The sequence below is a fragment of the Vespa velutina genome, chromosome 2 (genome assembly GCF_912470025.1).
Source record: "Vespa velutina chromosome 2, iVesVel2.1, whole genome shotgun sequence".
Taxonomy (NCBI): Eukaryota; Metazoa; Arthropoda; class Insecta; order Hymenoptera; family Vespidae; genus Vespa; species Vespa velutina.
This window is the reverse complement of record NC_062189.1, coordinates 15,471,857-15,495,046: the sequence shown is the minus strand read 5'-3', so window position 1 is coordinate 15,495,046 and position 23,190 is coordinate 15,471,857. Positions and strand designations below refer to the sequence as shown.

General features: G+C 31.2%; 2 protein-coding genes across 9 annotated transcripts in view; one reads left to right on the top strand and one right to left on the bottom strand.

Annotated features, from left to right (window-relative positions):
- The window catches only part of LOC124946645 (protein timeless homolog), a 177,787-nt gene extending 172,752 nt beyond the window's left edge, over window positions 1-5,035 (top strand). For 2 of the 8 annotated variants that reach the window (XR_007100147.1, XR_007100145.1), the window contains exon 29: window positions 1-1,208. This exon is cut by the window's left edge and continues 34 nt beyond it. The gene's annotated coding sequence lies outside the window, so the exon portion shown is untranslated. Of the gene's footprint in view, window positions 1,211-3,195; window positions 3,717-4,928 lie in introns of those variants that run through there. The other 6 variants (XR_007100149.1, XR_007100146.1, XR_007100150.1 and 3 more) reach the window with 6 other exon arrangements.
- Window positions 4,168-22,094, bottom strand: LOC124947258. The gene is made up of 16 exons (XM_047489163.1): window positions 21,626-22,094; window positions 18,697-18,902; window positions 18,264-18,505; window positions 17,938-18,021; window positions 17,717-17,842; window positions 17,511-17,651; window positions 17,025-17,148; window positions 14,671-14,863; window positions 14,251-14,494; window positions 13,964-14,122; window positions 13,563-13,889; window positions 13,066-13,441; window positions 12,685-12,901; window positions 12,424-12,610; window positions 11,966-12,191; window positions 4,168-11,404 (listed from the first exon to the last, which is right to left on the bottom strand). Exons 2-16 carry the CDS (start codon window positions 18,899-18,901, stop codon window positions 4,953-4,955), a joined length of 9,303 nt encoding a protein of 3,100 aa, XP_047345119.1. The 5' UTR covers window position 18,902; window positions 21,626-22,094; the 3' UTR covers window positions 4,168-4,952.
- Window positions 22,095-23,190: the final 1,096 nt, after the last annotated feature.

Sequence of the window (23,190 nt, the reverse complement as noted above, 5' to 3'; positions counted from 1 at the left end):
AGTAGAGTACCTATCGTCGAAGTTTCAACGTCGATTCGCCCAAAAACTAAACGATTTCCAGCGTACTATTTTAATAATTTATCATTGATGCTGAATAACGATGAGAATTGAACGACGATGATTAATGAAACATTAAATCTGATGGCTTCATTAACGAAATGTAATTATGCTATAATTTTCTTTTTTATGAACTTATATTATAATCTCGTAAATATGTTAAAATTATTCACAGATATTGCTCGAATGAATGATCGTATAAACAAATGTTACTTTTTGAGAAATGATTTTCGTTGATTTTCATTAATATTATTAACGTTTTCATCGTTGAAATAATTTTTTTTCATATTTTTTCTGTCTTCTTTTTTTTCCTTATCTATGTTTGATAAACATTCTTGTTAAAAGTACGACGTAATGGTAAAAGAACGTAGTAGTAAGAGAACGAATTCGTTAAGAACTTCGTACCTTCGTATATATAAACAGACCAATATACATGCGCGAACACATACATACACACACACACACACACACCTATACAATAACGAGCTTTTCCACGTGAAAGTTTCTACACAAACAAGAGGACCAACTTTTTCGGGAGTATCGAACCAACTCTACCGTTTCTCTCGGTGGCCCCTTCGTCCTCCACCCTTCCTCGTCCCTTTCCTATCCCCAGCATCCAACGTGGTCCCGGAGAACTCTACTTTGGTGATGGTGTCCTGTCGCCCGTGTTGTCCGACTCGTTGCCAAAATTTGGTAATGATTGATGGCCATTAAAGAGCGGGCCAAACCTTGTTCGAAACCTTCGTAAAAGCTATTTGAAACTTACACATGACCAAACGTGACGTTAATTATATTTCGTGATCTTTCTTTTGATGCAAAATCGGACAAGAACGTAGCTACGAGATGATGGTACCCTCGGCTTCGCTAGTGAAAAGAATTTTTCGACAGAAAAAGAATAAAAGAAAAAAAAAAAAAAAAAAAAAAAAAAAAAAAAAATGAATTAATTTAATTTTATATATTTAAAAAATATTGTCATGTTTCTTTTTCATTGCTTTTAGTTAAACCAATAAATAATACGTTATTTATAAATTATTTAGATATTCTCTGCTGTAACGTGACAAGAAACGTCTAAAAAGTTTTTGTACGTCATTGATTGTACATATTAATGTTTCCGAAGGATTATGATTTAAATATCTCTATGTGTTTCTTTTCGAATAAATTCATTCTAAAATTATTTCCTTTGTTTTCTTATTTTTAAAAATTTATTCTTCTAACATTTTAATACGTATACTTAATTTATAATAATTTTTTCGAAAATAAATAAAAAACTTTTTTTCATATGTTCATGTATAATGTGTACAATGTTAAAAAATATCTTTTAGCAATATACTATCGGCAATTTATATTTAAAATATTTCATTATTATATCAAAATATATCCAATGGAATGATCATTATCTTTTATGATATTGCATATATATTTATACGAACGATCGCATAATCGACTTAAACATTTCGGCGTTTAAACTTTTCTTCATCGTTACCAACAAGCTACGAAGAAAGTTTAGGGCAAGGAGAGGATAGAAGCTACTGTAAGGGGAGGTAGCAAGCTAGTCGATAGAAAAGGTCAAAGGTTTCAGGTGTGTTTGCATTTCGCCCACGGCTGCTACAGGTGCAGCCTCTTCCGCGGCTCTGCTCGCCGTTGCAACAGCAACATGTATGACTCTTTATTAACAACAATTAACATTTATCCATTGTTCATACGGGAATAGTTTTCACAGGACACAAAACCTTGTAATTAACTGTCAGACTCGTAAGAGAAAAGAGACCGTATCGGGAGAGCAATCCCACGAGAACCCCATAAATTCTCGTTTGAGATCTCATCATCGTTATGAGATAACATTGTTTCATTTCTTTTTATTTTTCTTTTTTTAAACATTTATAAGTAACGAAAATTTTCTCTGACAATTATTATTATTTCTTCCGACAACAAAAATTTGTCCAAAGAAATATTCGAGCAAATTTTCTTAATTTGCATTTTTTTTTATTTTTTTTTTTTATTTTTTTTTTTTTTTTTTTTTTTTTCAAATAAGCAATTACCTCGAATTTTTAAGTAAGTACTTAGAGAGGATTTTTAAGTAAGTACTTAAATAAGTACATAGAGATAAATTAATGAGTTATATAAACTGTGTTAGTACATATAAGATAGTGAAATTTAAAATATATTCCTTTTTTTTTTCATAAAAAGGTTTTGATAAAAAAATGTTAGACATTCCTATCGCAACAGTATATTCAACTATTATTATATTATTAATATATAATTCATTAATTATTATTATTTTATTATTACTTTAACAAGAATTATTCGATCTCGAAAATTTCGTTATATTTTTAGACAAATTTTATTTATTATGTATACATTTTTCATCGATTCGAAAAGATTTATAAATCGTTCTTATATTTAATCAATTTCAATATCGGAAATAAATTTCAAAATGTAAACGAGAAAACAAATAACTGAATTATTTATGTTTCAATTTAAATTATAAATAAATATAAAGAATGCATATATATTAAATTGTTTGTTTTTATCGGATTCATTAACTTATAATAATATCGATGACATTTACATATATATATATATATATAGAAAGAGAGAGAGAGAGAGAGAGAGAGAGAGAGAAAGAAAGAGAGGAAATTATCATGCAAACGTTTCCAATTAAAATTTGTAATATAACTATTAACATGGATCGAATTTTCATTTTCAATGTTTATTGATACTCAAATATTTATGTTAGTCAATCCCAATGAATTATCATGTTAATTTTTTTTTTCTTTTTAACTAATATGATTTTTAAAATTATCCGTATGTTCTTTAAGAATATTAATATAATCCAAACTATTTCTTCGTTCGTTATTTATTTTTCAATTATTCTAATGACGTGTCACATCGTAAAGCATGACATTTTCATTGTCCTTAGAATAATATATATTACTCCAATCAAAATTACCAGACAATGTTCCATTCATTTAAAATTACATCGTTATGATCTCTTATAAAAGAAAAAAAAAAAAATATTTATTAGATTTATAAATTGACAATAATAATTAATATTTTAATTATTATCGTCGGGAAGAGACCGAGATAATTATCGAGATGATTCGAGACAAGGACTATATTAGGATTAATATTTTCCAGGTCTTCACGAAACGGCCAACCATCATCGTTCTCAACAAACAGGCAAACATAAAGACGATTCGTTCTCGTCGCTACTTTTATAAATGCATCCGTAGAACTAACACATTGGTTCGCCTTGGAAAAGTGAAGTGAAACAACCAACTTCAATATCATGTTATCCCCGTGGAAAGATTTACCAGTCTCCGGTTATGTTTGATGCACCATCATTATGTTTTTGATTACGGTAGGTTAGTTGCATCGGTAACGTCACAACATTTTTGTCGTATCTCTTACGCCATTCATTCGTCTATTTTACGTCAATGCGAACGTAAAGAAAACGCAAAAAAGAAACGTAGAAAAGTCATTACGAGCTACTGATTACGTCACTCGACTCGATCTCTCTCTCTCTCTCTCTCTCTCTGTCTCTCTTTCTCTTTTTCTCTCTCTCTCTTTCTCTCAGTTTAGTTCGTCATTTTCATCGATCATCTGTCTTTCTTTCTCACACGTAGAAATACGCAAATACGCATACGATAACGTTATAATCGTCATTTAACAAAATTTTTATTTTCTACATTCGTTGATAATTATTAAATATTTTAATATGAATGATATAAATTATTAATGATATTTTGTACATTCAAGGTGAATATTTTTAATTCATAATATTTGTAGAAAATTTTTTATTATTACTTACTATTATTAATATTTGTATATTGAAATTTAAATATATACATATATAGTACATATATACATATATATCTAATTTAATGATGAAATATATCCAATAATACTTTCTATATAAACCTGTTGCAAATCCGATCGATAGTTATATAAGTTTATCAATGAAGTTAAGTTATTCTTGAACATGACACCGAGAGATAAATAGAGAAAGAGATAAAGAAAGAGAGAAAAAAAGAGAGAGAAAGAGAGAATGAAAGAGAGAGAGAGAGAGAGAGAGAGAGAGAGAAAGAGCAAACAAATTGACTGGAGAAAGATAAGTGGATAAAGTCAAGAGACCGAGGATATTTTTGTAACAGAATGGTAGAAATAGCAGAAGCTCTTTCGGCGGGACTTAGATTTACATTTGAATATACATATGTAAAATCGTATTTATTACATCGATAAACAGAGAATTAAATTTTAGATGAAATATATTTCAAGTAAAAAGGATCGACGATTGATTACGTTAACACAGATTATTAGAATTTTTATACACATGTATTTACAAGATTAATACAAACACCGTTACAATGAGCTAACAGTCGTAATAAAAAATTCGTCATCGATGCGATGTGCTTAATAATTAATTAATTCGTATCATTTTTTTTTTTTCGGATGGCAGTAGTGATAACAAAAGATACACCACGCGCGATACGATGGATATAATTAATTTATTTTTTAGTGAAAATTAATCAAGGAGAGAATATAGAAATATTAGATGAAATATTTTATATCGACGAATGTTTTTACCTATATTTTAAAAGGCCACGATTTTTAATAAATTTTTATTTTCTTTAAATCGACAACTTCATCCTGAATATTATCGAAATTTATATCGTTATATTCATTTTATTAAAATTTCAAATTCAAAATATCCCTCCACGTATCTATCCTCTTCATTCGTTCCTTTAATTCTTTCACGTAACTTATTTTTTCTTTAATTAATATCATTTATATCACGATATCTCGAATATCGTATATTTTATTGCACATTTATAAAAGGAAAAGATTCCCTTTTTTTCGTTTCTTTTCAGGATTTTTTTACACTTTCCGATTGATTAAGAAGGAGGCGTTGTACTATCCGATCTTAATTGCGACGGTGCAGCTTCACTGTAAGCGATATCAAAGACGCTCTTTTTCTCAAGTAATTGTTGATGTCGTAATCTCGTCTGACCTGATGTCATCGATACACCGGTACCAGAATCAAGTTCGACATCCGGTCTTACGAATTCAGTCGTTCGTTCTGAATCGTAATGTTCCGGTGATAATTGCGGCGAGGGATGTGGTGCTGGCGGAGGATGAAGATAAAATGGTGCTGGTATTTTTTCATATTTATATTCGGAATGTTGAAATAAATGATGACGAGGATATTTTGATTCCGTCAGTGATGGCTGTGGTGCGGATGGTGGTGCGGGTGGAGTCGAGGCAAAAATTTGTATCGGATGATCCTCGTATTGTTCACCTTCGGCTTTTCTCAATTTTCTTCCTTGACGAACAATAGCCTTTAATTGTTCAGACTCAACGTTTACCAAAGGTTTCACTTTGCGTCTAGTTCTTGGTGTTATTTCTGGTGTTTTAATCTCTAATTTTTTTTTCTCATCGGGAATCGATCTTTTATGAGCCAAACTCCTTCTCAACCAACGTGGTAACTGTTGATCCTGTTCGTCCTGTTCTTCGGTTCTTTTAGCTTCCCTTTTTTTCTCCATTTCTTCTCTTTTCTTCGTGTACCAAGCCATGTATTTAGATCGAGTCTTGCCACTTTCGGTGTCACCCGTTTTTGGTGAACTCGACGATTTCTCACCACTGCTCGATCTCGATTTTTTCGATCTCGATCGATCTTCCTCCGTCTTCTTCGACGTTGCCGTTATTTTTTCTTTTTCTGATTTTTTCTCCAAATTTTTCTCCGCTTGACCTTCAGTCGGTTTGGATGGACGACGTTTAGGTTGACGAAATGTTTTTCCCAAAGATGGATCCTTTTTAATTTCGGTTACTTCCTCTGAAACATTTTTCTTTTCTTTACGAGCCACGACTTTCGAACGTTCTGGATATTGCTTTCCTCCTTTTGTATCCTTTTCTAATTTTTCTACTCGTTTGTCCTTAATCTCATCAGATTTATCGTCCTTTTCCATCTTCGAATCATCTTTTACTATCGTCGTTTTTGTATTATCCAAATCCTTTATATCCTTCGCTTTTTGTGAACTAGCTTTTTTTTCTTGATTTTCAATAACTATACTTGATGTTTTTTGTATAAGAGGTGAACTTTTTTCGATTGACTCCTTAGATTTCTCATCTATCTCGATATTTTTATCGTTTAAATCGTCTTTTTTAGGCTCCATTGTCTCGTGCGATACAGTAGGAAGATTTTGTATAACGTCCATAGTTACATCGATTACTTGATGTTCGCCATGTTCATCTTTCAACTTTTCAACCCTCAATTCCATATTATCAACGTCAGATACACTTTCGATCATTTCCATCGAAAGGGTTTCTTTTTCAGATACGTCCTTAGCGCGATGTCGAGGCGTTTGGTACGGTCTCGTGGTCAGTGTTGTTTTCCTGGAAATATCACTGGATGAGTCACTCTCATCAGAATCTTCCGGTGTATCGATAATGCTCGTAAAAATTGTAGGGCTTACGTTTTCGTATTCCTCCGTCCTCTTTAGAAGTTCTTCCTTTGCAAATACATTTCCAGGTTGTAAGCTCGTCTCATCCGGGCTTTTACGAACGACCTTATCTTGTTTACTTGGATCTTCTTTTTCCTTTTGGTCCTCTTCCATCTTTAATTTAATTACATTACCTTGATTACCTTTGTCCTCCAACAAAACTGTGGTTTCTTTCTCAGAAAAATCCTTATCTTTTGACCGCGATTGAGTTATCTCGTCAAATTTTAATTCCTCTATAGATTTGATCACGCTGATATCAACGAATGGTATACTTTCTTTCTCTATATCGATATCTATCGTATCAGTTTGTATCTTGGGTTCTTCTTGGGGACTCAATGGTTCTAATATTTTGATCGGCGAAGAAGGTTTCAATGGTTTTTCCACTCTAATAGGATCAATTGGATTCGTATCATCTATAGAATCCTTTGATTCTTCGACTATTTTCATTTCCATTTGTTCCTTTTGGCTGATTAATCGATCTTCTATGTCCGATAATATTGGAAGTTCCGGTTTATTCAGAGGTAGACTTGTGATTTTTATTTCTTCTAATTTTTGCTTTTCATGTGTTTTCAAGTTTTTTGGAGATGTCAAATCTTTCGTAACTTCATTCTTTAAAGGTTCTGATTTTATATCTTTTTTATCATCATTCTTGTCTTTAGTTAATTCGATCGAAGTCGTCTCTAATTCTTGCTTTTCTTTATCACTTTCGTCTCTTTTTATATCGATTTCATCGCTTTGCGTTCCTTCTTCCTCCTTCTTTAATATCGTGTCTTCTGTCTTTATTTGAGATCTTTCAGTACCTTCCTCCTCTACATTTATACTACTTTGTTTAATATCTTTTATTGATATATCTTTGTCGGCAATAATTTCTGTATCTTTCATTTCAAGATATTTTGAAATGTCTTTAACCGGCGATGTTCTAATTTGACTTTCTTCAATGAAACTTTTTTTATCTTCTCCGCAGACAGATATATCGATTTTATCTTTATCTTGTTGATCAATTAAAATCTCTTTAGTTTTATCACTATCGTCCATAATTTCTTCAGGAATTTGTCCAACATGCACTTCCGCACTAACAAGAATCGAATCTCTTTTACCATTATTTTTCATATTTTTATCGATTATAGATGATTCTATATGCTCATAATCCTTTTCACTTTTTACACTAGACGAGTCCTTAAGATCGAACTTTTTATCCATGTCACTTACTTCCGGTAAACTACGTTTACTCGCGATTTCTAAAACCGTTTCAATCATTTTCGTCGTGTCCATAGGAGATCTTGGATCATTCGTTGTTATCGAATTATCTTCTGTATCTTTTTTCACATCCTTCGTTTCAAATTTCTTCGTATCTTTATCGTCTAGAGATTTAGACGAACTTGGTTTATCTTCGGTTTCTTTAACTTTATCGTCGTCCTTTGATAACGTAAATTGCAAATTCTTATCAGTAATTTCAATTAAATTCATTCCGATTTCACTATCTATCTTTGCAGATTGTTCAAATGATTTTTTTTCTTCTTTTTCAATATTTACGATCATGGGAATTGTTTCACTATCTTTTACAGACAAATCATCCTTATTTTTCGTTTCGAAAGATTTCTCGATATCTTTCCTCGTAGTTATTTCATCTTCCTTTTTTGTTACTTCTGTTCCATTCTTGAAATCAATTTTATCAATCTTATCTGACGAAGATACTTTCTCATGGATTATATCCGTAGACGTACTAGGTATTATTGTAGTTTTTGATAAGATTTTATCGATCGGGGACACGCTCGAAGTAATAGCAATTTCGCTTTTTTCTTTATCCGATATACGAGATCTATAGATCTCTTTTTGTAATTCCTCGATAAAATCTTCTACGGTTTTCTTTTTATCTATGGAACGTTCATCGATTTCACCTATTTCGTAAGCTTGTTTATCTTCTTTTATTTTACTTTTTGTATCTTCTTCAATATCCTTCGAAGGAACGTCAACGATTTCGATCTTTTGGTCCGTATCATTTTTAAATTTTTTAACTTCCTCTTTCTCTGTATCTGGAAGATCATATTTTATTGATTCTTCCGACGATTTTGTTTCTAATTTACTTGTTACTTTTTCATCGATCGTAATATTATCACTTTCCTGCGAAGATTTAACGATTTCCTTCGGTATTTCCTCGAAATTATCGGTAAATGCTTGTTCCTCACTCGTTTCTTTTTTGATACGTCCAAAACCTACGAAATCTTTTAATACTTCTCTCAATGATATCACTCGATCATCCTCTTTTGTACTTTCTAAATCACTCATAACTTTCTTTTTTCCATCTGCATGCATTTTAACTAATTTCGATTTCTTTTTAACATTTCTATCGTCCATAATCGTTTTGTGTTTTTCAGTATCCTCCTTTTCCGAGGTATCCTTTAACGAAATATCGGAAATTTTTTCAGTTTGGTTTACCCGCATCTTTCTCGATTTTCGTTGACCCATTTGTCTCGGAACATTATCAGAAGAGCTTGTACTTGTTCTTTTATCGAAATTACGACGAGGACCCAACTCCTTTTTGCTTTCCATTCGATCGGAACCAGTACTTGTACTAAATTCCTCCGATAAACTTTCTTTTTGAGAATGGCTTATCGATTTATCCAATTTCCTAGACTTCGAATGTTCTTTCGAAAATTCCTTTTGTTTCTCACTTTCTTGATCCTTTAACGCGAGATTTTCTTTCTGATCTTCCACGTGAGATTGTCTTTTGATTTTAGAATGAATCGTAGATAGTTGCTTTTCTTTAACATTTTCTTGATTCGATTCGGAACTTTCTTTTCTCGATCTTTCATGAGTGTCCTCTATTTCTGAACTTCCTGTACTCGTAACTTGAACTTGCTGATACTTTAACTTGTGTCTCAGTTTGGTTGTACTTTCTTCCTTTCGTTGATTCGTACCTTGTTCTGTAGCTTTCGACGTGCTAGGAGTCGGCTGTTCTGTTGATATTTTAATTCTATGCTTGCTCGAATCTTCTGTTCTTTTGGACGTCTTTTGATCTACGTCCTTTTTTAAACTTTTTTTCGTACTAGTAGTAGTAGTAGTAGTTTTTTCCTGAAATGTACTTCCACCTCTCGTACTTTCCTGACTCTTTTTTTCGCCCAATTTGCTGAGTTTCTTTGTCAACAATGTAATCTCCCTTTCCAATATCCGAAAAGTAGGTTTACCTTCCGTTTTCTTTTGGCTCTTTTTGATCTCCTTCTTTGGACTGGTTATTTGTTTTTCCGTATGCTTTTCGATCTTTTCTTTGAGTTCCGAAGAAGAAGTTGATTCGGTGACATTTGTTTTTCGATCATCACGGCTACGATGATGATGCGTCTTTTCGGCAAAAGCCTTATCAAATTTACCTTTCGAGATTTCGATTGACGAAGGACTACCATTGTCCTCTTCGTTTAATATTTCATATCTGATACTCGTCTCTTCCGTCGATCTTTCGTAAGTTTTTGTCTCTTTATCGTCTCCTTTACCAGAACTACCATTATCATCTAAAGAGTCGGATATCTCACGAAGAACTTCAGGCTCTATTGAGATCTTTCTTCCATCTTTGACCTCTTTAACTTTCTTTCGAAGAATACTTAAACGTTTATCAAAACAGGGACTTCGTTCTTCTTCTATCGGTGACTTCATCCACAAAGTTCTTGTTCTTTTTGAGTCACTCTCGTATCTCTTCTTAGTTTTCATCTTTTTCCTTATCCTTGACTCATCCTCGGATTCATCATTGTCACTTCTACTTCTCACATGTCTTTCAGTTTGAGTAGCAGCAGTTCTATCGGTTTGAGTTGCAATAGCTACTTGTCCAGGTAAACTTTGAGTCTCCAAGTAACTCGTAGAATCCATCATGGCAGGACCACTCGCTCTGGTTTCACGTTCCAATAAAAGTCTAGTCAGCAAAGCATTTTGTCGTGCCAATTCTACATCATGAAACGAGTAAGATTGAACGTTAACGGATTGTACGTTATCTTTATTTAATATCGTTGGTTTATCTGTACTTTCAGAAGCACCACCACCACCACCACCACCAACAACGATTGTAGATTCTTGCCTGATAGATTGTACATTGTCAGAAATATGAATAACTTTTTCTTTAGGAGTATCCTCGTAATCTATACGATCGATAATTAATTTCTGTACACCTGGACCACTTTCATCTACGTGCTGACTATGAGCGATATTTAAAGTTTGTGGTATAAGTATAATCTCTGGTTGCTGATGAGTCGTTTCGCGGATTCTTTGAGTCGATTCTATACTTCGTGTACCATCGATATCCTGAATCGATGCTTCTTGTCTTATTTTTTGATCTTCCATAAATCTTTTAAGAAGAATATCCTTGCCGTCTACGATTATGGTTGTACCATGATGTTGGATAACATTGTCCTCGGTTTCTCCTCCTCTTGTCACCAATCGCAATATCTCGGCATTTCCTTCGCGATAAAAATGTTGTTCCCTGATCGTTCTATCATCGTTTATATCTTGCTCTTGTTCGTATCTATAACTTTGTCGAGGATGATCAGAGCTACGTTCGATTTCATCGCGTTGTAAAGAATCTACACCATCGTCCATTTGATAATCTCGCATTTTTATACTCTCGATATCCTCAACGTACATTCGATCTTGTCCAGTAATTCTTCTGGAATTATCGTAAATCAGATCATCTCGTTGTCTCGAGGATTCCACGTTCATTCGTCCTTCATTCGCGTGTGTCGAAATATAAGCTACGTCACCCGGTAGAGAAGACAGGCCACAATTTTTCACGTTTCGTCGATTGAATTGCCAGTTTCTTCGAGTTGGATCGGCACTCCACGCTTGCTTCCTTTCTTGATTATTGGTTACTAGAAACATATAACCTTAGATATGAACTTCTTTTCTTATCACGAAATTTTCAATTTTATTATGTATAAAGATTATCTGTGGTTTGACATTATATAGAATATATAAAAATAAGAATATATAAAAGTGATTCCTATAATGTGATTGTAATATATCTATTTCGATCGATCGAAAGTAACACAAGTAATACACATTGCAAATCGTTGATCGTGATATTACAAAATTTGATATAAACAAGATAGAGATATATAAAATTGCTTATACAGATAAAATATCTTTGAACAATCAGGAACTTTTATGCGGAATAAATCGCTATAAATCTTACGTATTTATAAAATGCTAACTTATTTATGTATATATATATATATATATATATGGCAGTATAATTATTCAAACACACTCGATCGTTATAGAACATATATATATATATATATATATATATATATATATGTATATGTATATGTATCTCATATTATATAATTTTAAATCTTAATAGATAAATCAAAGTGAACTTGTGAATAGTTCACGAACTCGTAGAGATGGATGTCTTCCGATTTAGTTACCATGAACGATTGTCGGTTGCTTTCGATGAAGATGTCTCTTCGGTCTTCCGTCCGATCGGACGATTAAAGTTTCCGATGATTGTACTCGACGTTTTCTAGGTGCCATGTAAAAAGGACAGCCAGGACAAATGCAACAAATGATCAAAGCAGCGATAGCAAGGAGCATCAATAAGCCCAAAATGATGAGCAACCAGAAAAGTATTTTATTTTCAGCTTTGTACACCGTCTGAAACAAAATCCTGCCTTCTTATTTTTCCGGAAATATGAAATCAACGTAAAAAAATGAAAAAAGTTCATCATACTGACGTATAGATATAGCAAAAATAAATCTTCATAAAAATAATAAAAATAATAATAATAATAATAATAATGGAAATTAATAATATTAAATCCAACAAATAATCTTGAATCAAACAATAGATATATTACATCATAAACATTATTCAAACTATACTCACTATAACTTCTTCGTTTTTCACATTAGTAACAGTATTAGTGATATTATTTATCATTGTTTTTCCGGTTGAGTCAGGCATCATTATTGTACCATTTATTATACCAACTCCGTTAGCCGCTAAAGTTTCTCGAATTTTTTCTATGTCCACGAAGGAAGTACTTTTTTCTACTCGTGCAACAACGATACTCCTAAAATCATTCGAATGATCGGTAATAGAGAACGATATTTCTTTATAAATATTTGAAATAGCTATAGAACTAACTTTTTAGCGTCGCTTGACATATTAGATGTGTCGTTGGTTGTCACGTATGGACGAATGTCTTGAACGATTACTTTTGCACCTGTGATCGTAGCCAATGTTTTCGCAGTTTTCACTGGATCTGGATGTTCTTCTGGTAAAACGAACGTTACGATACGATCCTCTGCTGCACTACCACTCATTATTTTTATTTGTGTTAAACTCGACAAATGTGGTACGCCTGTGATTGTTCGATATGTTAAAAAAAAAAAAAAAAAAAAAAAAAAAAAAAAAAAAAAAAAACAAGAAAAAAGAGAGAGAAAAAAAAGAAAAACATTTAAAAAAAAGAACAATAATATTTTTGATATCTTATTGTGAAAGTATTCATGTACATTTAAAAATTACCAAGATCGTATGCTCTAGCTGTTAAAGTATAAAGAGCGTCGTCGTCCTCTCGTTTTTTTCGAGTTTTAACAGATTCTCGAATTTTTCTTAATAATTCACTCCTATTGGATGGTTTTGATACTCCATGATTAGTCGGCGTTGTTGTTATCGTCTTTAGTATCAATTCTTTCGTATTATCGTCTCTATGTAATTCTTTTTGCGATTTGTTAGATAATCTCCCGGCAGTACTTTGTTTCTTTCTTCTAACTTTTGTAATGGGCGATCGTAAAATCAATTCACCGGTGATCTCATTTAAATAGAATTTATTCTCGTAATTTCCGTGAATGATCTCGTATCTGATCACGTTGTTCGGTGGTTCAGCGTCCGCATCTGTAGCCTAAGAAATATAAATATACATTTTTAATTTTTTCATTATTATAACGTACAAATTTATCAATGATGATTTACTTTCTATTGGATTAAGAATAATAAAATTAAATGATATATAATTGAATTACCTTTATCATGGCCGATGTTGTGAAATTAGTCAAATCAGAATTTAAAAAGAACATATAAATACTTCTCTCGAATATCGGCACGTTATCGTTTACATCGATCAAATTGATTATCAAAGGTACGACACCTCGATTGCCCTTGCCATTTTCATCTCGTGCTTCGACCGATAATTCCAATCTAGATGCGATCTCACGATCCAAAGAAGATCCCATAGCTACCGTTATTAATCCTCTATCAGAATCCATTGTAAATGCTTCGTTACCTTGACCGATTATCTGAGTATACTGTATACTACCGAAATCTCCTGTGTCTTTGTCGGTAGCGTGTACCTTTTTAAACGAAAATTCTACTTTTATTTCATTCATCGTCTTTTCACATTTTTATCTGCAATTAATGTTTTTACCTGTACGACACGTGTACCGGCTGTAACATTTTCCGATAATGTCACCTCGTAAGAATCTTGTTCAAAAACTGGCGGATTATCATTGATATCTCGTAGATAAATTGTCACCGGTACGGATGTAGATAAATTCGTAGCTGGACCAATTTCCTGAGCGACTATCTAGAATAAAAATTAATCGAATAACATATATATATATATATATATATATATATATATATATATATATACATTGACAATAATCTGATTATTACTATAAATAAAACTAACGTTAAAAGAATCATATTTACCTTGAATATCAAGCTTTTGTATATTTCATAATCGATGAATGTATTATCTCGTACCGTAATAATGAAATCCGCGGTACGTTCAGCAACGGTAGGATTAATTTCGAAAGTGCCATTATTATTTTCTAATTTGAGCGCAAACACACCAGCTTTACCGATATCTTCGTCTCGCACTTTTGTCGAATATTGATCGCCAAAACTAATTACAGTTCCTGGTTCTAGATTTTCATCTATCACCGTAACGTAACTGCGAATGATAATATCGTGAATATATGTATTTATAATACTGGCCAACATCTAATTAATAAAATTGAAAAGATATATATATATATATATATATCTTTTCTAAATATTAAAATAATTGTTCTCATTAAATAAAGATATGAATTATTAGTGGAATAATTTAATGTCTGAAATACTGACGTGTCACTTTCGAAATAAGGCGGACTATTTCCTGGTTCTCCAAGCAAGAGTCCAACTTCAACGACGGTTGCCTGTGCAGGTGGTTCTTCCCGAGTCCTTCTAATTTCTTCCGCGACGACGCTAAGTACGACAGGTGCACCGACGTGAGTGATTTGTGTTAGTTCCTCCAACGGTCTGGCAAGAACGATTTCTCCTGAATGAGGAAGTACATTATCAATGAAATGATTTCTTATTCTTTTTATAGATTAATTATAAACTATTGTCAGGATATTCTACATTTGTACGTACATATGGTCTGATTTTAATATAATTATAGCATTCATTCGTTGTATAAATTGGAACGACTATAGCTGGTAACTAAAGAACATTTTCAGAAAAGCAATGACTATACAATACATTCATATTATCCGTTTCAAAGTTTTATATGTTTTATCAAATAATAACTTACGAGAGATTTTATAATACAATAATAACTAGATATGCCTTTAAACTTTTTAACATAATGAATGATAATAATTTTCTATTGTTTTAATTTAAAAATGAATATAAATTTATAAATATAAATCGTATTATTTCTCGTATAATTAATGTGCAATTTTTAATGTAGTAATTTATTTTTTTCACAACATGAAAGCCGTAAAGCAATAAGAGTAATTTTCGTTTGAATGCGTGTCGTACTCGAAGTTAAATACGTAAAGGTGGTAGAAAACAAAGACGCGTGGCTTTAAACGTAAAGTAACGATAACGGCTAAGGTAACGGCAACAACGGACTAAATCGACTCAAGAAATTGTTAACTTTCTATGTACGTATGTACGTGTATACAATACATACATATTCATGTGTATATGTATGTATGTATATGTATTATATCGCATGCTTCTTGCTACGAAAAGATAAGCATCGTGGTTTGAAAAACAGAGAGTGACCCTTCTTACGATCGATACTTTTGCTTGTAAAACTGGCCAGAACCGTCGTGGTCATTTCTTTTCGTTACCTTCTTACCTCGAGTATGATTCATTCGCACGGACGGTCATTCGACGAAAAATCCAAGTGCTTCGATGACCTCGGATAAGAAGGTACCCTTTCGAATTTATCTCGAAACTCGTTTTTTTTCTTTTTCTTTTTTTTTTTTTTTTTTTTTTTTTTTTTAAATGCGATAAGGGAAAGTAAAAGGACACATTAATTAAAAGTCTAGAGCATAAACTCGTACGGTCAACTATATTTCTCATTCATAATGGTAATACGTTACGTTCTATTTCATTTAATGCATTAATTTTCTCAACTTTTTTTTTTTTTTTTTTTTTTTTTTTTTTTTTTTTTTTTCATATATTTGTTATATCATATTAGTTTATTCTTCCGTTGACTTCTTATTCGCGATACTTTTTGTCATATTATATATATATATATATATTTTTTTTTTTCTTTTCTTTTTTTTTACTCATGTTAAATAAGCATTTCATTTGAAAATAGAGCTCGATATAAGAGAATATAATTCGTTCTCTTACCTGCTCTTACCTTAAAAGCAAATATACTCTTGATGTCGGTGAGTATCGATCCGTTTTATCTATCACCGCGAAATTACGCGCGTAATTTTCTTTTCTCTTTCCGATTCGCCTTATGCATGAAAAGCGATGAATCATTGTCGGAAAGATAACAACGGATAGTGGAAAGATAAAAAAAAAAAAAAAAAGGAAAAAAGGAAAAAAGGAAAAAAAAAAGAAGCGTCGATCTGGCGGAGAATTAATTTCCGTCTTTAGTCATTGTCGAAAGGTTTTCACGGAAACCGGGTCAGTAGTGTGTGTCGGACATAAATTAAAGACGTCATTCGGAATTTCCAAACAAAAATGACCAAGACGTAAAGTAGATTCGCGTTTAACAATATCGATCTTTCGAAGTGATTTCTTACGGTCGTAAGTTCATTTCCTACGTGACAATGTACATTTTTATTAGGTACTTTGAAAAAGAATCATACAAGTTTTTTCTTTTTTCCTTTTTCTTTTCTTTTCTTTTTTTTCTTACTTTTACGAGAAAAGAAATTTTGAACTTTATCGTACAAATCAATCTTAACTCATGGCAATCTTTGTATTAACGTATTATCGTAAGATGAGATCTCAATTTCTTCTTTCACAAAATCGAACTTGTGTGATAAAATAAGGAGTAAAAATAGCAAATAGAAAATGGCAAGTAGAAGTAAGACAAATCATAATTAAGATAATAGTTAGGTCATTCCATACAGGAATAGACCAATTACGTTATTAAAAGGAAAACATATGAATTTACTTTGTATGTTCTCTTTTCTATACATTTAAAACTATTTTTGTAAAATAAGAAACTCATCTTTATGTTTACTCACCTGTCGTTTCTGATATATTAAAAAATGGCGTGAAAGGATTGCCCTCTGACACGAGACCGTATACGATTTCTCGAGGAACGCCCTTATCTCCATCTTCTGCATGAACTCGTAATATTATATCCCCCTAAGAAAGATAAAAATATTTTTTGATATGTAAAAATGATAAACGAATTGACTCACGAAAGGATATTACAACTTGTAAATCGAATTTTATTTCTTAATAAATAGACCATTCCTGTTTACATCATATTTAAAAGTGATCTATATCAATTTTTTTATAATAAAAAATAGACACTAATCTTATATCATAAAATAAACTTTAACTGAATTTTAGTTTAATTAAAATTCAATTAAAATACAAAATAATGATGTATATATATATATATATATATATATATATATATATATATATATACATATAATCTAATTACATATAATTATTAATTTAAGGATATATTATAAAAATAATATGATCTAAAATCTTACAGGTTGTATAGAATTGTTGAGCCTCGTCAAAGGTGGTGCCAAAGTAAAAATTGGTGGTACATCTTGTACATCTTGGACTACAACTACGACGTTTAAACCAGCAATATTTCTTGTATCCTTTCCAGGTTCTGTGTAAGGATCCTAAGTAATGAAATTACTTAGATTTGAATTAATTCTATCGAAAATAAATGACTGAGTAAACCCACCGTCGCGTACATTGTGAGAGTATACATGGATTGAGTCTCGAAATCCAATTCACCGATCAACGTTATAACTCCTCGAGTTTGCAATGGTGTTTGTCGTTGTCTGATTGTAAACAATTCTTTCGGTTGCTATGAAAATATTGAGAAAACAATTGTTAACTTTTATTATTGCTCCTTACGTACGAAGTAAAAGTTGTCAAGAAAAAAATATTGATTGGACTTACCCATAATTCGATGTAAACTGGCTTACCACTCCAGGAGTTAGCTCGAACGAGAAGATAATCTAATTCCTTACCAGGTTTAGTGTCCTTAAAAAAATGAATAATTGGCAATAATTTATTTATTAACAAAAACAAATTTATTATCAAAATGTCGTTAATAGATTCATGATTTTTTTTTAATCATAGTCATAAAGAAAAAAAATACGAAGAAATAACGAATTAGAAGAATTAGATATTATATGATAGAATTGAAATAATTAAATGTATAATCGTCGATGTAAAATCCATTGCTATTTGCTAAGTGCAATTACTTGTGCAAAAACTTTTACCTCGGGTACCATTATCAGAGAAGGAATGTGCGGGAATATTTTATCACGTTGAGTGGTAGCATTCGTGACAGAAATGGTCGCTTGCATTGAATTCGAGTCACCCTTCGAGTCTTTAACCCTTACAGCGAAATCATGAAGACGACCAGGCATTAGACGCTTCGTTAGAATTACATTAGCCTGGCACACTTTATTATAGAGCGTACAAGGCAGATTGTCGATTCTCACAACTGGTGTAATTGTTGCTATATGTCATCAAAAGAAAAAAAAAAAAAAATTAGAAGGTTACTTCCTTTCTTTTCTTTGTAATCTTGCAGTATATCATTAGTGGACATAAGCAAGATACGAAAATATTACGTTCAATAGAATCTTTTGACTTTTAATCGTTCTTTAGATAGTTAGATCAAGATCATACTATATAGACTTATTAAGTTACCAGTGATTTCAAAAATAAGAGGAAAATCTGCATCCTGATCGGTAGCTCGTAATCGAAATATAACTGAATCGACTTCCGCGTCAGCTGGTATCAAAACCAATCCCATATCCGTAGAAGTATCAAATCGTGGTCGTGCACCTATTGTCCATCCAAAGATGAAACTCAAATAAATCCATATTTTTAACCATGCTCCTACAAGGGGCATTCTACAAAAAAAAAAAACAAAACAAAACAAAAAAAGTCATACCAATAAATTTCATTGAAATATAAACGATTTATTAATAATCTTGATTATTTCAATATTAAAATACGTAAAGATTATCATTTAGACGTTTAGTAATAGATTAGTAATAGATCATTAGTACATTTTCTTCCTACGTAAAAGTCGTCAAAGTAAAAATCGATAGTTTGTTACGTTGAACTTTCTGTTTCTTCTTTAAATATTGCAAGAATCAGGAAACATTCGTGAAGTCCGACAGTCGTTCCACTTTATCGAATGCACTAATTATTTACACGAGTTACTTGGTCTTCACCCGTTACTTAGGTGCGTGATAGGGCAATTCTTGATGATCACTTTTCAAGAAAACTTTAATAGTATTTGTAAGTGAAAGTTCTTCGAAATGTTCTTTAAATCTTTTCAATTGTGAAATTCTATGTTAATGAATACTTTCGATAACGAGAATAATTATTATGAATAAAATAACGAATATTGTTTTCTCAATGAGTTTCTCAATGAAAATAAAGAAAAAATTTATGAAAGTATACATTTTGTACGATTCATTGTATTGTGTAATTTCTGAGAATACCTATACACGCTCGACGAAATATATCGATCGTTGGACGATAGAACGAAAGGGCTACTTATACATAATATCTATAATTGATATCTTTTTGCAAAATGTCGATAGAAGATTATGTGAAAATAAAGAAATGATAGCTTCGAAAAGAAATTCTTTTTTTTTTTTTTCTTTTTCTTTTTGTTTTGTTTTAACATTAGGTATCTATCAATTTATTTCCGAAACTGTTTCATTGATATAAATTGATCTAAACATATATGTTTAGATATATTTAAAGAAATGACTGACATATATTGAACTTGTTGAATGATTCTTATTGATAATGATATGATCATCGATTTTGTCAAATGAGGTCGTAAGTAATCGTTATGTACATCTTTACAAAATTGCACCTGACGCTTTTTCACTCATTATTGTCATTTTATTTTTTTATTACTAACACTTTTTCATTTTATCAAATGAATCAATTTAGAAGTAGATTATTATTATTTGCTTATTAAGAGCGACGATGCTCATCGTTTCATGTTAAATTCAAAGAAAGGCTTATGGCTTGCTTTACACTCGTTATTTGTTAAAATTGCTTATCACTTAAAACACCTATTCTTAAAGCACAAGCTATATCATCACATCTTATAAGGTTTATACGTGACACTATATAAGCAGTTTTATTGAATTACAATAAAGTTATTTATGTTCATTGCTTTCTTTATGGATAATTGTATATATATATATATATATATATATATATATATATATATATATATATATAAAATTATAAGATGTACGTAGATATAATCGTTTACGGAAAAAATTCAAATGTGGGTCATCGACCGTTTCTATCGGACACAACATTCGATGTACATACATTATAAGATATATAAAACGTTATGAGTATATTTGATATAAGTTATTTAGTAGGAAGTTTATGGTATGTATTTTTTGTTTTCTATGATCATTATGTTTATTTATGTTAATTTATGATATACGTATTTTTAAATTAATTATACGTATTTTAAATTTTCTAAATGATAACATTAATTGTAGCAAAATGAATTGGAGATAATTATATAATTTAAAAGATAAAAAAACATTCGATTTCCAATCATGATTAAGATAAAATTCTTTTCTTTTCTCTTGAATAATCAAAATCGCAAACAATAATAAGCTTTAACCGGAAGTTTCGATCGAATAACATGTATAATATAATACTTCAATGGGCTTTTGCCGGTCAGTGTCCAGTAGACTTGGATCGATAATAGTTTTCTTTTTTTTTTTTTTTTTTTCTTCTTTTACGATGGTTTACATACTATATAGCGGTTGAGTCGATACATAAATATTCATTAGTTATATAATGCACATTGGAACTACGACTATGCATCTATGATTATGTATTATTAATCAACGTGAGAACGTGACTGGTTTGTAAGCCTCTTTAAACACGACTATATTCATCTAAAAACTTGTTGAGCAAGGATTTATCACATAAAAAGATAATTTTGTTCAATTTTTCAAGAAGTTTTATAGAAAACTGTTTAAACGATAACATAAAACCTTAATTATTGTCTTTTATAAATATCGATCATATGTCGTAGGCAAGAATGAAAGTGATGATTTTCTTTTTGATTAAATACGAAAAGAGTAAAGATTTGATAGCGCTGAATGCAATTATTAAAAAGTCAACAGCTGTCGCGTAGCAAAATGTGGGGCGATCAAATATCTCAGCTCGTGATGAATGTAACCTCGGCATCGGCCTGTCGATGTACCAAGAAGCGTGTTTCTAATCGTCGAAATAAAATTAAAAATAATGGAAAACAATTTAATCTTGTTTTCTTCACGGAATGATAGTAATTCGGGTAGTTGAATAAAAAGTGATATTCATGATTTTATAAATCCTAACGATAAAATATATTACGAATATAACGTAACTAAATCGCTTGTTTGTGTCAATGAAATTTGTGAGAAAGATTTATTATTTAAATTTATTCAAATTTTATTTTTTTTCGGTATCTCTTTTTTTTTTTTTTTGAGATACGTATGAGCAAAAAAGTTTCATCTTAAATTACGTAAAAAGAATTTATGTTAAAGATATTGTATAAAAAAAAATGAATACAAACAAAAAATGAAATGCTTACCTGATAATAATTTCATTCAGGATGTCAGAGTCCACGAATAACGCATGTTTTACGTATTCGAAAATTTATCCACTTTTTTCTAATCCCTCTCTCTCTCTCTCTCTCTCTCTCTCTCTCTTTCTCTGTCTTTCTAACTTATTCTTTAAAATAGAAAACTCATTCCCGTCAATTCACCAAAAATAATTCATCCCCGAAATGAATCGGCCATTCAACGCTTTTCGTACAATCCTTTTGGCGCGTAAGCTTTTTCAACCGTGATCGAGGGCCGACATTTTCGAGGATCGCGCAAGAAACACACCTCACGTGGCCACGAGCGGTGTACATGTGGAAAGCTTTCGTAGGGGTGGCTAGTCTTGTCGCTTAACCCCTTCGACGCCGACGCCGACAGGGCGATCGTCGTCACGTGTACATCGTGTCGCGAACAAGTCCTCCCCACCAAAAGAAACTCGGTAAACCACTCGAGGGTACAACCACCCCTTTGCTGGATGATGACCGATCCTCGATAGGAGATTTTATGGCAACCCTATTGTGAAGGTATTCTTGTATGTGTTCTATATGAATCGTCGTTGACCTACATTCTTTTTATGTGCACTTTTAGTCTTCCATTCTTACGACCTCTTTAACAAGTTGATATCTTTTTTTTTTTCATAAGAATAATAATTATTTAATAATATGTATATATATATATATATATATATATATATATATATATATTGTTGTATATACATTTCAAAAACATTTTTTCCCCTCAAATTTGTTTCAAAAAACAAAAATATTGGAATTTTTATTAAGGCAATATAAAATAATCGTGCTTTAATTCTAATTATATATATATATAAATATCTTATATCTCATTTTTATTTATGAATATATGATAATGTGAAAGAATTTTATAATTGTCTAAAATAGTAATTAATATTTCTTTATAACTATTTGGTCTATAATAAGTATTATAAGAAAAGCAATCACTATTGTTCTGATACAATGAGTCAGAGCTCAATAAGTCAGGGTCCCAATCGGGAGGGTTCGTCAATGAAGGGTGATGTGATTCGTTTGCAAAAAAGTCGTTAGAGTTTGCTTTTCTTTTCGTGGATTACTATTGTATACTGAATTCGACTATTATATAAGAATAATGAAACGAAAAATAATTAGAAGTAAAATAAAAGTTATTAAATTATCGAAAAGCTTATCATCATTTGGGACATATGTTTTTTGAAATAATAATCATAATTAAATATTATAATACTAAGTAAATAAAAAAATTGTTAAATAAAAAAATAAACAAAATAATTAATAAGTGTAAAACATCGAAGAGAATAAATTTTCGATCAATAGTATTCAACGTAAATAAAATTATTTTTTGATTTAATTTATTAATTGATTAATTTTTTAGGAAATAAAAGAAATACTTGGCCATCCGACGGAATGAGGCCGCCAAAGTGATCCGCTATTGCGTGTCGAGTGAACGACATACGCAAAAGACTGGCGCATGCAAATCACGCGTAAAACAAATGCATCCTTGCAGGTGTCATAGGACTGTACGCAGTATCGGCTCTTTGTACAAT